Source organism: Acartia tonsa, chromosome 6, assembly GCF_053477335.1.
Source record: "Acartia tonsa isolate MP-2025a chromosome 6, ASM5347733v1, whole genome shotgun sequence".
In the NCBI taxonomy this organism is placed as follows: domain Eukaryota; kingdom Metazoa; phylum Arthropoda; class Copepoda; order Calanoida; family Acartiidae; genus Acartia; species Acartia tonsa.
In genome coordinates this window covers 3658825-3673732 of record NC_137265.1, presented here as the reverse complement: position 1 = coordinate 3673732, position 14908 = coordinate 3658825, and the positions used below count along the sequence as shown (strand labels likewise).

Below are 14908 nucleotides of genomic sequence, written 5' to 3'. Positions count from 1 at the left end.
TTTTTTTGGTCTACATAAACCATTGTAATAATAGGTCAACATAGTGATACTAGGTACAACAGGGTAGGGATAAAGTTAGATAATAAGTTTAACTTGCCCTGCTATAATTGACCCAGGGATCTAAAGGGATAAGACAATGGTTGAAACGATTGGACACTCAAGTTAATAAACCAACCTATAAAAATAAAATAAAGTCACCAAAGTTTTGAAGAAGGAAACGTTATAATAAAACTTTGGGGACTATTGTAATAAACAACGCAATGTCACCTCCCTCCCTGTAACTGACCAGTAGTAGAAGTAGTGTAGTAATAGTTAACGGTTTAAAGACCATGCCATTTAATTCATTTAACAAAATTAGGAAATTTAGGTAGACAATAGCAAATTTATGGCCCTTAAAATTTTCTTTAAAAATTAATTAGTTTTAATTTTAGCCTATTATCAACTAAGTACTATTAAGAAATATTTCTAAAAACTAATTATAGAGCCGAAAGAAATAATTAAAGTTTGTTATTTTTTGATCAACACAACTTTCTTCCCCAAAAGTTAGGATGTCAAATGTAAGTATTAGATGATAGATTAATTATTTTCTACTGTACTTACTGCTGCCATGTCAGGTGCGTGACATTTATTGTTATAGAAGGGGAAATTATTTTCAAAGACATTATCTTTAGATAAAGGTCGTGTAATCAAATAGAGAATGCGCCAATGCGGCGTTTACAAGATGGCTTAAAATATTTAGATTCAAATAACCCCGCAGGCCATAAAAGATCTCATAAATGTCTATGTAAATGAATTTTGTTATGTATGAGGAGCTGAGCGCAATGAAAATTATTATCATATCTTGTATCGAATCTTTCTAGGGGGGTTGCAAGCAGGGAGGCAAGGATAGGAGAATTGAGAATAATTATATTTACAGTATGGCTTCGAAAATCATGTATAGCATCGTTTTACAGACAGTTTTCTAAGAATATTAAAATAAAAATCATTATATTAATACGAGTATTGTTATCCTTAGCCTTAGGTCCCTATAATTTTTCATTTTAATATACGCGGAAAGCTGTCTATAAGACCATGCTCTCTCTATTTTTTATTTGTAGAATTATACCTTTAATTTTATAGGGGAAAGAATGGCATGTAGATTGATTTAACTTTCATTATCCTATCCCTCCCTTAGAGTCAAGAGGGTTGGAAAGATTTGAATCAGAAAATTAAAAAATTCTACTTGCTATCAATGAAATATGATCAAATCAAATTTTCATTCAGGGTTTTAAAAGTAGCCTTTACAATATACATATTTATATCCTCGTTTCATTTTGATTTTGATGTTTACCTGGTCAATTCAGGGATATATAGGGATAAGACAATTGAAGATAAATTGATCTACAATCCGTATGATGAAACACAAAAATTACTTGAACATAAAAATCAATATGTTATAAAAGTATCCAAAGTTTTTAAGCCATCTAATGATAGTGCATGGTTATAAAACTTTGGGTACAATAATAATTTAATGTCCATTGCTGCCATAGGTACTTTATGACCTCTTTATCAACGCAAATATTTTCATTGTAAAATGATGTTTATCCGTCTGTCTTTTTAATTAAAATTTATCTATTTTTTTCACCAATAATAAAGTTTGGTGAAATTTTGTAAGTTAAATAGAAAATTAAAATAGAATTTTTGTCTAGATACACGTAAAATCATTAATATTTTTAAAAGAAGAAGTTAATAAGTAAACCTTTTATAATCATTTCAAAATTTGACAAATTTGATGTACATTCCCAATGATGATACACAAAAATAATTGTTCTTTAGATTACAATTAGTTGTTATTAAAACGTTTAGACATTTAACTTATCGAACCAACCAATCAATATTAAATGAAAAGTCTCCAAAATTTTCAAGCCAACGAATAAGAAAAAATCATTATAAAACTTTGGGGACTACTGTAATAAACAGCCCAATGTCCCCTTCCTCCCTAACTTTTAATAGATAATAAATATGATGACTTTGATAAATGGTGGAGATCATATTTTTTTATTGTGGTCAGCTTCGCTTCACTGAATACCTTTATACTTGTCTGTAGCGTAGCTACTATATAACCGTGTATATATCTGTACGTCCGTATGTCAGTTTATTCGTCATGCGACTATTGTTATTTCGATATAATGTCAGCCATGGGGTCGACATAAACCATTGAAATTACGAATAGATGCAAATAGTTTTGAAGTGGCTCTTTTATCATCTAAATTATTTTCTATACTCTTACTGTTTTACAGTCTACTGTTTTCTGGAATAATATTCTTTTATTGCTCCGCTTATTATCAACAAAATAGTCCCTGTTGCAGGTATTTGAGACGCGTGTTGCGGTTTTCTTATCATTGTGTCGGCACATAATAATTGGAGATGTGTTTTTTCCATGTAATTTTAGGGCCTACAATAACAGTTTCCAAGATTTTTATGACATGTACTTTTAATTTCAAGTATCTTAGAAATTTGCCACAAATCTTTGCAGAATTTAAAAAGTAACTATAAAAATTTGTAAATCAACCCATATAGATTATATTTGAATGGAAGTAAAGTAATTTTAGAGGCAAAAACGTTTTTTTCAGGTTGAAGTATTCCATCCTCCGCATAAATTATTAGGTTTAATTTTTATTTGTTTGGCTTTAATGCTTTACAATGAATATACATAATGAAATATGTACTGTATATTTAGTACTTGTGGTACATTTTTTAAAAATGATCTTGGTGGCTATAATTTTATGAAATTGAGATGGCAGCATCCTTAAATTGTTCAATGGGTGCGGTCAATCTATCCCACCCCCCCCCCCCCTTAATTATCGCCAAACTATGTATATTTTAAAAAAAGATATTGTAGCTTCTCTATATATTTAAGTCTACAGTATCTACGCAGTTTTCTTTTACATACATACACACACAACAAAAAAACGCTTGCAGAAGATATGCTTATTTTGACTTGCGCATTTAGTGTTTAAACATAAATATTTACTGAAAATGATTTTTCATGGTATAACTAAATGACTAACTGCCCTCCTTTTCCAAGGACCTTTTCGTCTGCTAGCAAATTGTTTTCTACTACTTGGCTGTTTAATATTCCCGACACTAAGAGTTGATTTTCAAAGACCCAATTGAGAGTCGGCACAAGGTCCTTGGGATGGGAACATTCAGTTATTTAACCCTTTCCCCCTTTTAATGTTTTACTTTAATGTGCAAGGCATAGCTACTTAAACATGAAAATATTGTCCTTGTTTTATAGATATAAAAGCACATTCTGATAAGGCTTTGTATGGCCATAAAAATGGCTTTTTGACCTCTTATTTCCAATGTAATAAAATTGTAAAAACTTCAGTAAGAAAATGTAAAAGTGCTTAAAAATGTTTTCTGCCTAAACAATCAAATAATTTCACACTTTCTTATATCTTTTACACAATAGGCTGATATTAGCTTAACATTTTCTCAACTTGTCAGAAGATTTTGATTATATTTTTACTGTTTTTATTTAATATAAACTATTATATCGTATTATATAAATTATTTTTGACTGTAGCTTAAGATTCAATAAATGCTTAAGCTTTTATTTTTAGAATACAAAACGCAACTGCTTATTCTAGATAAAGGACAGAATTTTCCTCTTCTAAGAATCATTAAATTTTAACCAATTTTAGATCACTGCGCGATACATTTTTCCAACAATTTTCTTTTCCCTCTAAAATTGCAATAAAACAGAAACCCTTGCGGCAAAAATCAATGGAAATGTTTTGGTTTTTTGACCAAAAAAAAAACACACACACACTCTCACCAAAATCAACACTAAATTCTTAAATTCTTCATTTCTGGGAAATTTCTGTGGTTTAAAATAACAATTTCCTGAAAGGGAAAAAATGGAAGTTTTGATTTTTTATAATTTGGTAAAACCTTTAAAAATCAAGCCTATTCAGTTAAGTTAAATTTAAATTTTATTTTTGGGATTTTTCAGAAATTTTTCAATAGGGCAATCACATTTTTTGGTCAATTTAACTAGGTAGAATTCTTTTTTAAGGCGAAATTAGACAATAATAATGCAATTATGATTATTAGCAAGAAGCTTAAAAGATTTTTAATTAAAGTAGAAAGAACAGTAAAATATTGTACCGTAAAAATTTAAGATAATATCCGTCGATATAAGTCCATTATTCTAAAATGACGTAATTTGAAATTTTTCGATCGGTAAAAAGTTTTAAAATTTTTAATAGGCACTAAATTTAAAGATTTTAATAATGGATTATTCTAATATGACGTCATTTTTATAGGCTTTATAAAGAGCGTCGACAAGCTGTGCTGAAAAAGATAAAGGATAATATTTGAATGATAAAATATTAAAATCTAATTAAAAATGTTACTGTAGGTGGTATCTTCAGGTATCTAAAGGGATAGGACAATGGCCAATAATGATAACAAAATTACCCATTCTGTAGAGTACAATTAGTGGTTAAAACCTTTGGACACTCAAATTAATGAATATACCAATCAAAGTTCAATAAAAGTCCCCATAGTTGTTAAGAAAATTGTGATTATAAAACTTTGGGTACAAGTGTAATAATAAACAGCCCAATATCCCCTCCCTCCCTCCCTGTCGCATCTTAGTGTTGGTTGTAATTTATTTACAGATAAGAATTTTTAACATTTGTTGATTAATTTTTTGGGAGCATGCCAAAAAAATTACAACAGACGTCAAAATATTAGAGGCTTATGCAACTTATTTTTGGTAGCATAGCTACTCTAAAACTGTGATAGGGCTGTTTCTCTATTAATCACTCTATCATCTTTAAGAAAATTAAAAGCAAAAAAGTATTGCTTCGATATTTTGATTTCATCAACAATTTTATGGCCTAACTTCTTATTGAAATAATTTTTCTATATTTTTAATTTTTTTTTAAAGTTATTTTTTCATCTATCTATTTTTATTTTATCTATTATAAAACCTACCAATCTATAATACAAAGTAGCTTGATGTGTTTCTGTCTGTCCGTCTGAAGCTTAAGATCTCGGTAACCACTGAACCGATTGGATTCTACTCTTCAGGGAATATACCTACTGGTCCTGAAGTGGTTTTAGGCTATTTTCTTGGGGGGTGTGACACCCCCCCCCCCAAAAAAAAAATATAAAAAGATTCTCCATCAATTTTTTTTGATGATGCAGGTGATACCAACTATTTGGTGCTGCACCAAATGTACTACATTTTTTTTAATTACCTCTTGGGACAAAGAACCTAGAGGCTAGGGGCGAAGCCGCTAGTATACAATGAAGATAAGACTAATCACAAAATTCATTTTGGCTTTCAAATAAAATATGCAAGACCCGCTCACCACCCCCCCCCCCCCCCAACTTACACAATACATTTATAAAGTTTTTGTTATTTATTCAAGGGTTTGGTGCCTGGTGCCTTCTTCGGGATATGAAATTAAGGTTCCGCGTTGGAAACTGAGCCAAATTTTAAGTTGCACGGCTACTCATTAATTAGGGATGTTTGTACGTTCGACATTGGGCTGTTTATTACACTAGTCCCCAAAGTTTTATAATAACGTTTTCTTATCCGTTGGCTTAACATCTTTTGGGACTTTTATTGAATTTTTATTGGTTGGTCCATTAAAGTTAAGTGTCCAAAGGGTTTTAACAAGTAATTGTAATTTAAAGAAGGGTTAATTTTGTGCATTTTCATGGGGGATGTACATCTATTTATAGGCCATTATCTTACCACTTTTGACATCTATGTATGAATGTAGTTCATGCCTTCTTTCTTATTTTAAAAAGACTTAAAAAGCACCAGCAACCCCTAAGGAAATAAAAATCGCTTTCGCCATTAATAAATTAATTATCTATGTGAATATTTTGCTACACAGCGGAAATAAAATCAATAATTTTGGTCATAAATTTCTAAAAAAAAGCTAATGATATGTTTTGATATATGTATACAATGTTTTAACTCCTGTTTTCTTATTTAAATTGTGCGCCCAAGTCACTCAAACGGAAAAATACTTTATAATACATAATCCCTTTTAAAGTTATACCCTAACCAAGAAAATTATGTCCAAAACTATCCATGAATATAAAGGGATAAGACAATAGCTGATAATTTGATACACACCCAAAATGATGATACACAAAGCTACCCCTTCTGTAGATTACAAGTAGTGGTTGAAACGTTTATACACTCAAATTTCTGAACCACCAATTAAAAGTCAATAGGAGTCCCCCCTGTAGTACCCAAAGCTGTTAAGCCAACGAATTAGAAAACGTTATCATAAAACTTTAGGGATTAGTGTAATAAACAGCCCAATGGCGCACATACACTACTAAAAGATGTAAATTAAACTAAATTATGAAAATGAAATAAGATCAGAATTTGAAAAGGGACATGGTACAAAGGGGGAAAATGGAAAAATGAAATACAGGAAACGTCTTGTTTTAAACTTTATATAAAGTGGTCAATAATCAGGCAGGCAGTGGTTGGTTGGTCATGCAATTTGTTCCCTAGCTTATGTCGGAAATGGGCGTTCTTGTCAGGGAGGGAGGGGACAATGGCAGGTATAAGGTATAACCAACAAGCGAAAAAAATCTAAAATAATATTTGGGGGGCAAATGGAGAGGTCGTCAATTTTACGATGTGTGCCCCCCAACGACAGCTGAAAAACACGTATAAGTTTCGTGATTTTTTCCGAATTAATTTCGTTATTGGTGTAAGCTGGGACAATAGGCTGTTTATTTTACTAGTTCTCAAAGTATTATAGTAATGTTTTCTTATTTGTTAATCAAACAACATTGGTTGTTTTTAAGTTAAGTCTACAAACGGTCCAACCACTAATTGTAATCTATAAAAGGGGTAATTTTGTGAATCATCATTGGGGATGTACATTAATTTATCGGCCATTGTCTTATCCCTTTAAATCCCTGCGTGCTTTTTCTTTATAACCAATGAATAAATTGAATACATATGCTTTTTAGTAATAAAATAATTTTAGATTTTCTTTTAATTTTGTATTGTGTTATTTCTTAATGGTTTGAGGTTTTAGATGGCGTAGCCACTCTATAACTATAATATGTATGTCTATTCGTAATAGGAGATGAGTTAAAATAGCTTTAATATCCTTGCTTATTGACGATTTTTAGAATTTGATTTTCTTTAAAATTAGACGATCTATTTAAGAAACAAAAAATATTATTTATTTCTATCTACTTGATTATATATAAAATTATTCTATCAATTAAACTAAGAGCTCTTAATTCAAAGGGGGTAGAAAACAGCCTAAAACCTTACTAATTAAATGAAGCTTCCCTATAATGGAAAAATTAATCGGTTTAGTATAGCTTCTTTTTTAGCATACTTTTTAAAATTGATTTCTTCATGTGTAAAAATCAAGCAATTTAGTGTTATTTTTATGAGTCAAAAAATTCAATAAAACTATAAAATAGATAAAAAAATCAAATAAGATAAATAAATTCTAACCCCATAAAATGATGTTTACAAAAATTAAGCACATTTATTACAAATACATTTGCAAAATCTAACATATTTTAAAAAATATATCAGTAAAATTTAAAATTTATTCAGTTTTAATATAAATAAATGTTTAACAAAAATTTTTATTGAAGATTTAAATGCAAAGCTACTTTAGGATTATCAATGTATTTTTACTGGCAGAAAACTTGTAAGTTTAAAGGATCAAAAGAGATAAGACAATGATCGACTAATTGATGTACATCCCCAATTATGATATACAAAGTTACCCCTTATAAAGATTACAATAAGTGGTCGAAACATTTAGACACTTAACTTATTGAGCCAATCAATCAAATTTCATAAAGTCCCCAACGTTGTCTAGCCTAAAATAAGAAAACATTATTATAAAACTTTGGAGACTTTAGCCTAATCTGTACCTGATCAATTTGAGTTCCATTGGGCCAGGGCAAGGCCATCAAAGTTGGCCTGGGTTCACACCCCTCCCCCAGGCGCATAGCCTCCTGCATATGCCTGCCTGTACACCTCTGTACGGGCTTGTACACTGCTCCGTCCACTGTACTAGCAGTGCATGTACTTGATTGGGTACTTTTTACTGAAGTACCCAAAGTGTCACTAATAAGTATCACTAAATTTAATAGAAATAACATTTTTGATGTGTTACTTAATTTATTCATTTTTAAATTCACAGTTTTTTAAAAATATTTCTATAATAACATTTTTATATAATCCACAGTTTATAACTAAAAATATGTCATTTCTTTTATTTAAGAAAAAACTCTTTAATTTATTATTGGTCCTAACAATGACAGTAATCTCTGAAAATCAAAGAATAACTAAATTAATTGTCCGCTTAGTTTAGTCCGTATGGCGCGTTTCGCCCAATAATATTTTGGAAAATCCGCGAGGAAAATCAGCGAAAATCCGTGACTGTACAACAATTTAAGCCCGCGTTGCCATCCATGCCGGTACGACATAATATAACTAGGTGATTAAGTCGGGTGAAATAAGTTGTGTGAGGTAGGGGGGGGGGGGGGGGGATGGGGGTGTAAAGAGAAAATAAATTGAAGGAGTGAGCTCGTAAGCAATTATTTGGCTGGGAATAAAAATATTTCCCTATTGCAGTGGCGAATTTCGAAAGCCTTTGAAGTAAAGCTATTATAAGAGAAGAAATAATTTAAATTTTAGATCTATATTTAGTAATTTTAATTCTAAAAGAGTAAATAATAATATAGGATATATTTGCTTTATTTTACTTACAATTAGATAATTTACAAAATGTACCAATATTTGAGGCATTAATTTATTGCAGCCTTAACAAGTACAAATTTGTCCATAAAAAGGCAAAAAAAAAGAAAATTTAGGCAGGTGTTATCACTAATTTAATGTGTCATTTTTATAAAAATTTATAGTTTGAACTTATTTGGTAAACACGGATGACAACACCCAAAAAGCGAGGCTCAAGAAATTAGATAGCCGGAAAACAACAATTATAAAAAAAATCAAGACGTTTAAAATGGACGTACTGACATTTAGGTAACGGGTAAAAAGTTGCTACGCTTTCTAAATTGTACTTAACTGTTAAAGGAATAGATATGCAAAGTTTAAAATTGATCAGACAATTCTTTAATGCTTTTTTACGGACGTATAGATAGACGGACTTACCAGCTCTAACTGTAGAAAAGCTTCGCTAAAATCATCTATGTATTTATTGATTACGCATGCTAAATATACACAAGATCCTAACCTCTAATTTAAAAGATGGATAATTACAGAGTACCAGAGTGGACCAATGTCAGTCCAAATATTCATCTGACTGACTGACCGTTATAACATTTTTGTCTCTATGTTTATCTAGGGATCACTGATAATATAGTTAGATAGATAGATAGATGGACAGATAGATGATCGACCCTGTTAACATTTGCTTAGTGTCATAAAAATACCATTTTTTTCAATGAGAGTGGGAACATCGGACTGTAATTTAAACTGATAACTAAAGTTTTATAATAACGTTATCTTATTCGTTGGCTCAATAACTATTGTTAAATTTTGATTGGTCGGTTGCAAACTGTACAGAAAAGATCATTTTCTTTATCATTATTAGGGATTTATATCAATTTATCGTACATTGTATAAGGATAAAATGTTTAATCGAAACAGCTTTATATAGCGCATAATAAAAAATGACGTAGTACAATACAAATGACCAATGGTATAGGCCAGTATAAATTTTACCATTGGTTAATTACAATGTATACTGGCATATCATTGGTCATTTGTATTGCATGACGTCATTTTATTAGGCACTGTAAGCTGCTATTGTTTAATGAAATTTGTAAAACATCGACAATAACTTGAAAATAGAAAATTGTATTTAAATTGTAAATGTTTACAGGGAATATGTCAAAGTTATCAGGGATCTAAAGGGATAAGACAATGGCCGATAATTTAATTTTCTTCCTGAATGAGTGTGCACAAAATTACCCCTTCTGTGGATTAAAATTATTGGTTGAAACGTTTAGATACACAACTTCATGAACCAGCCAATCAAAATTCAATGAGAGTAACAAAAATCAAATAATAAAACGCCATTATAAAACTTTGGGGACTAGTGTAATAAACAACCCAATGTCCCCTCACTCCCGGCAAAGTTATGCAACACTGGGGTTATCATTAGACCAAGAGGCAGACATCTTTTTATTTTTAGTAGCGCAGCTACTCTACAACTATGGTATGTCTGTATGTAAGTCTCCGCTCGTTTTGAATTTTTTAGTCCGATATATCTTACAGACAAATCATACTTAACCACATTTTTGTCTTGAGAACATAAAATTTCCTAAACATGTCATAAGATTTGATAAAACGTAACTGTATTATATTTTCTCGTATTCATTTAAATCCGGTGGATAGGAACCGGTTCTCATGAATACGAAAAAACTATGTCTAGCATCGTATTATATCCAGTTTTCTACGAATATAGAAATGTACAATCATAAGATTAAAACTAGTTTTTTTAGCCGGTGCCTTCGGCACCACGGGGCTAAAAAAAACTAGTTTTAATCTTATAATTGTACATTCTATATCCGCGGAAAGCCGTTTATAATACGATACGAGAAATAACTATTACTGTTCTTTTTTATCTGATTAAAGTCACCTATAGACTAAACCATCCTTGTTTTGTGGGGGGGGGGGGGAGTAGGAGGAGGGCCTAAAACTAATACTTGACTTGACATCTAACTATTCTTTCAGTCCCTCCTTTTTTCATAATCCCCCATCCCCCATTTTTTTTTATCTAGGAGGGGGATAGTTGATCTTTAAAAAGGCAGAGAGAGCGAGGGCAATGGGCTGTTTATTACACTAGTCCCCAAAGTTTTCAAGCGTTTCAAACCAATGATTTAATGAATCTTACACTAGTCCCCAAAGTTTTATAATAACGTTTTCTTATTCAAGTGCGTGTTCAAACGTTTCAAACCAAAAATTTAATAAATTTACAAAAGGAGTAATTTTGTGAATTTTCATTGGGGATGTACATCAATTTATCGGCCATTGTCTTACCTCTTTAGATCCTTGGCAATTCATTATTAGATCATTGCAAGAGCTTGGGAATAAACCAATAAAAATTCCCAAAGATTTCAGCCAAAGAATAACATAATGTGACACCATGGAAACTGTCCCAATTTTGTATAACTTTTGCGGAACATGTTCCAGTTACGTCATATTTTTCTTTCCCGAAAAAGGGAAGGGGGAAAGAAAAAAAAGGGAAGGGGGAAGAAAAAAGAGATGGGAGAAAAGGGGGTTTTCCCCATCTCTTTTGAAGAGATTTTCTTCCCCCCTTCTCTTTTTCGGGAAAGAAAAATATGACGTAACTGGAACATGTTCCGCAAAAGTTATACAAAATTGGGACAGTTTCCATGGTGTCACATTATGTGGTTATAAAACTTTGGGTACCAGTTTAATTTTCTTATTCTAGTTCTCTATCCCTGTATTTTGGTAAAAACTAAAGGTTATGATTATCTGTGGAATCAGAATAATTGTATCCAACGCCCCCTCCCCTCCCCCATAAAAATGTCCCCTTGTCGATAGAGTTTAAGTTAAAGTCGAGAAAACAAAACATTATTATAACCGGTTCTACCCCATCCCTGGGGGTGACGCAAATTTCAGATACCAGATTTCGCGATTTGAGAAAAATTTATCTTTATATTATAGCCTATTAAATAATCTTGCAAGCATCGCTTTTATCTTATGAAGAAAAATAGTGATCTGAAATTTCACCCTACCAATATGACGCATGACCGCTACGACCGCGAGACGTGGCATTATTTTGTCCACTATCCCCTTGTCAATCCTATGTCAGAGTCCCCTTTGTTACACAATAATAGCCTAATTTGCCCGCCCCTACCCCCCCCCCCCAAAAAAAAATGCGCCAATAACTAGTTTTTTTTCTAATTGGCGGTTTAAAATAAAGACTGTGAAGTTTTAAAACATAATGGTTTTCAATAAATAATAAATTGAGAATAGTTATTTTTCACATCGTATTATTATAAACGGCTTTCCGCGGATATAGAATGTATATTTTTATATTCGTAGAAAGCTGGATATAATATGATGCTAGACATAGTTTTTTCGTATGGCTGAGAACCAGTTCCTATCCACCGGATTCGAATGAATACGAAAAAATCTTTAGGAATATTTAGAAAATGTAATGTATAAAAACGAAAAGAGAAGACTTTGGATCTAAATTTGTAATGGTCACCAAAGTTTTAGAGACATATTTTGGGTACTTTTATGAAATCTTGATTAGGTTATACAAACTAACAATGTCCAAACTCTAATCTGAAGAAGTGGAAATTTTAATTATCGTAATTGGAACATTAATTTATCATCCATTGTTTCATCCCCTAGTCAACATAAATTCTTTTAATAAAGTAACAGGATGTCTATTTGTCTATTTGTTTGTCTGTCTGTCTGTTTGTACTGAAGGATCTCGCTGAACCAATCGGGTTTTCCTTTGCAGGGTAGCTTCTTATATGTCCCGGGAAAGTTTATAACTATTTTGGGGGAGGATACCACCACCCCCCCAAGAGAAATCACAAAAGATCAAAATTAAAAACATATTCTCGCTTTTGCGTAGAGACTTGAACGCATTAACATATGACAAATTATTTCTTAAATTAGATATTTGAAATAAAAACAAACATTTACAGTGCCAATAGAGGCCTCTAGGTGTGTAGCCGCTAGTTAATTATAGAGTAGCTAAACTACTAATAAAAAAACAAGGGCAGTTTTAGAAAAACCTCACCAATTAAAAATCATGGACCTACCTATCTTAGCTATCTAAACTGTTTATCTTTTAAACAATACTATAACTATTTTCAACAGAAATAAAGGAATTGATTAAAAAAAAAACAAGGATGATTTCATCCATGAAAAACGAAGGTTATAAAAACTTAAGGAATCACGGAAATTAAACTACATGGCCCAAGTGGTGGGAACCTTTTTTGTCTGCTAGCAAAATTGTTAATGTTTTCTTTTCCATTCTTTTATCCCTTAATAAGACGGTTTGATTTCTGTTTAAGATGTCATTTTTTGACGTATACACAACATTGATACCAAGAAAGACATTATCCATTATCCATTCTCTATGTAATAGTTATTTATCGCATCTATTATAGACAGCATTCTGCGGACATCAGAATAAAAAATCGTAATATTTAAACCAGTTTTGTTAGCCCCAAAGGGGCCAAAGATCTAGGCTAAAAAAACTGGTATTATCTTTATGATTTTTATTTAAATTTTTATGGAAAAATGGGTGTACTACGATGCTATTCATGATTTTTCAGTATGGCTGAGAATCGCTTCTAATCTAGCGGATATTAATCGGCTTTGAAGCAATACTGGAAACTACTACTTTTTAGTGGCTGTGAGAAGGACGAACATACGGACATATCCTATCTATAGAGTAGCTCCACTTCTATGAAAATAAGAATGTCCACATTTGCATAAATCTTTGGAAGAACATGATTTTTTATTCCTCTTCGGGCTACAGCACGAAAACTTTTATTTCATGGGCAGTTTTAATTCAGTTTGGTTAGATGAATCATGTTCGTTTTGTGAAATAGATACATGACCCACATAAAAAACCGCTAACAATTTGGATAGAAAGATCTGACAAACATCATGACCGTCCTGGCCTTAAGTTATTAAGTAGGCGTGCTGCTAAATATTAACACTAGATGAAACTCCCTTGTATTTCAATAAACCTAAATAATCTTCTCGATCCAATATCTTTAATTAACCAACACTTGTATTGATTATTTTCTAACCCTGCGGAGATCCTCTTCAATCTATACCTAACCTAACAAGGTATTTGATCCAATATTTTTATGTTAAACCATACTTATAGTGAGTATACTCTAACCCTGTGGGAATCCACTCTATTCTAGACCTAACCTAACAAGGTACATGATCCCAGGAATAAGACAATGGCTGATAAATTGATTTACATCTGCAATGATGACACTCAATTTACCCCTTCTGTAGATTAGAATTAAAGGTTGAAACGTTTGAACACTTAACTCTATGAACCAACCAATCATAATTCATTAAAAGTCCCCAAGGCTGTAAAGCTAATTTTTTTAAAAACTTTGGGGACCAGTGTAATAAACCGCTCTCTCTGACATGATCCAATATTTTTATAAAAGGCCCCACACTTATAGTGATTATGTTGTCAATCTTTCATCAGATTGCAAACACCAACTAACCTAAGCTTTTCTATAATATGGGGATGTATGTAAAATAAAACTATATTATATCAATCAAAACTATGTCTACAAGTAACACAGCAAAAAAAACTGAGTTACGACCTTAGTAATGGAATATTAGCCTGTAAATTACCAGGGATCTACATTCACAATGGTGATACACAAAATTACCCCGTGTGTAGATTAAAATTAGTGGTTGAAACGTGTAGACACCCAACTTAATAATCCAACAAATCAAAATTTAGTAAAAGTTTCCGAGGTTGTTGGGCCAGCGACTAAGAAAACGTTATTATAAGACATTGGGGACTAGTGTAATAAACAGCTCAATGTCCCCTCCCTCCCTGGTAAATTACGCTGGTACCCAAAGTTTTAAGACCATGCTTTCATATTCGAACTATGGGTCACTGGTTGATTTGAAACAAGAAGTGTCCAAGATCTTTAACCAATAATTTTAATTAACAGAATGGAAATTTTCGTCTTTTGTTGTTGTTTTTATAGTTAAACATGAAAAAAACTATGAATTTTTGTATTTTTAAATGTTTATAATAGATAATTTATCGTCCATTGTCTTATCCCTAGTTTAATATATAGTACCAGAAAATGTGAAATAAATCTTTAACTCATA

General features: G+C 31.6%; 1 protein-coding gene across 1 annotated transcript in view; it reads right to left on the bottom strand.

Moving 5' to 3' along the window:
• LOC145321604 (uncharacterized) overlaps positions 1-8357 on the bottom strand; it is a 99352-nt gene extending 90995 nt beyond the window's left edge. The window contains exon 1 of the mRNA XM_080163047.1: positions 7939-8357. Coding sequence (XP_080019173.1) covers positions 7939-8196 — 258 coding nt within the window. The 5' untranslated portion in view covers positions 8197-8357. The remainder of the gene's footprint in view (positions 1-7938) is intronic.
• Positions 8358-14908: the final 6551 nt, after the last annotated feature.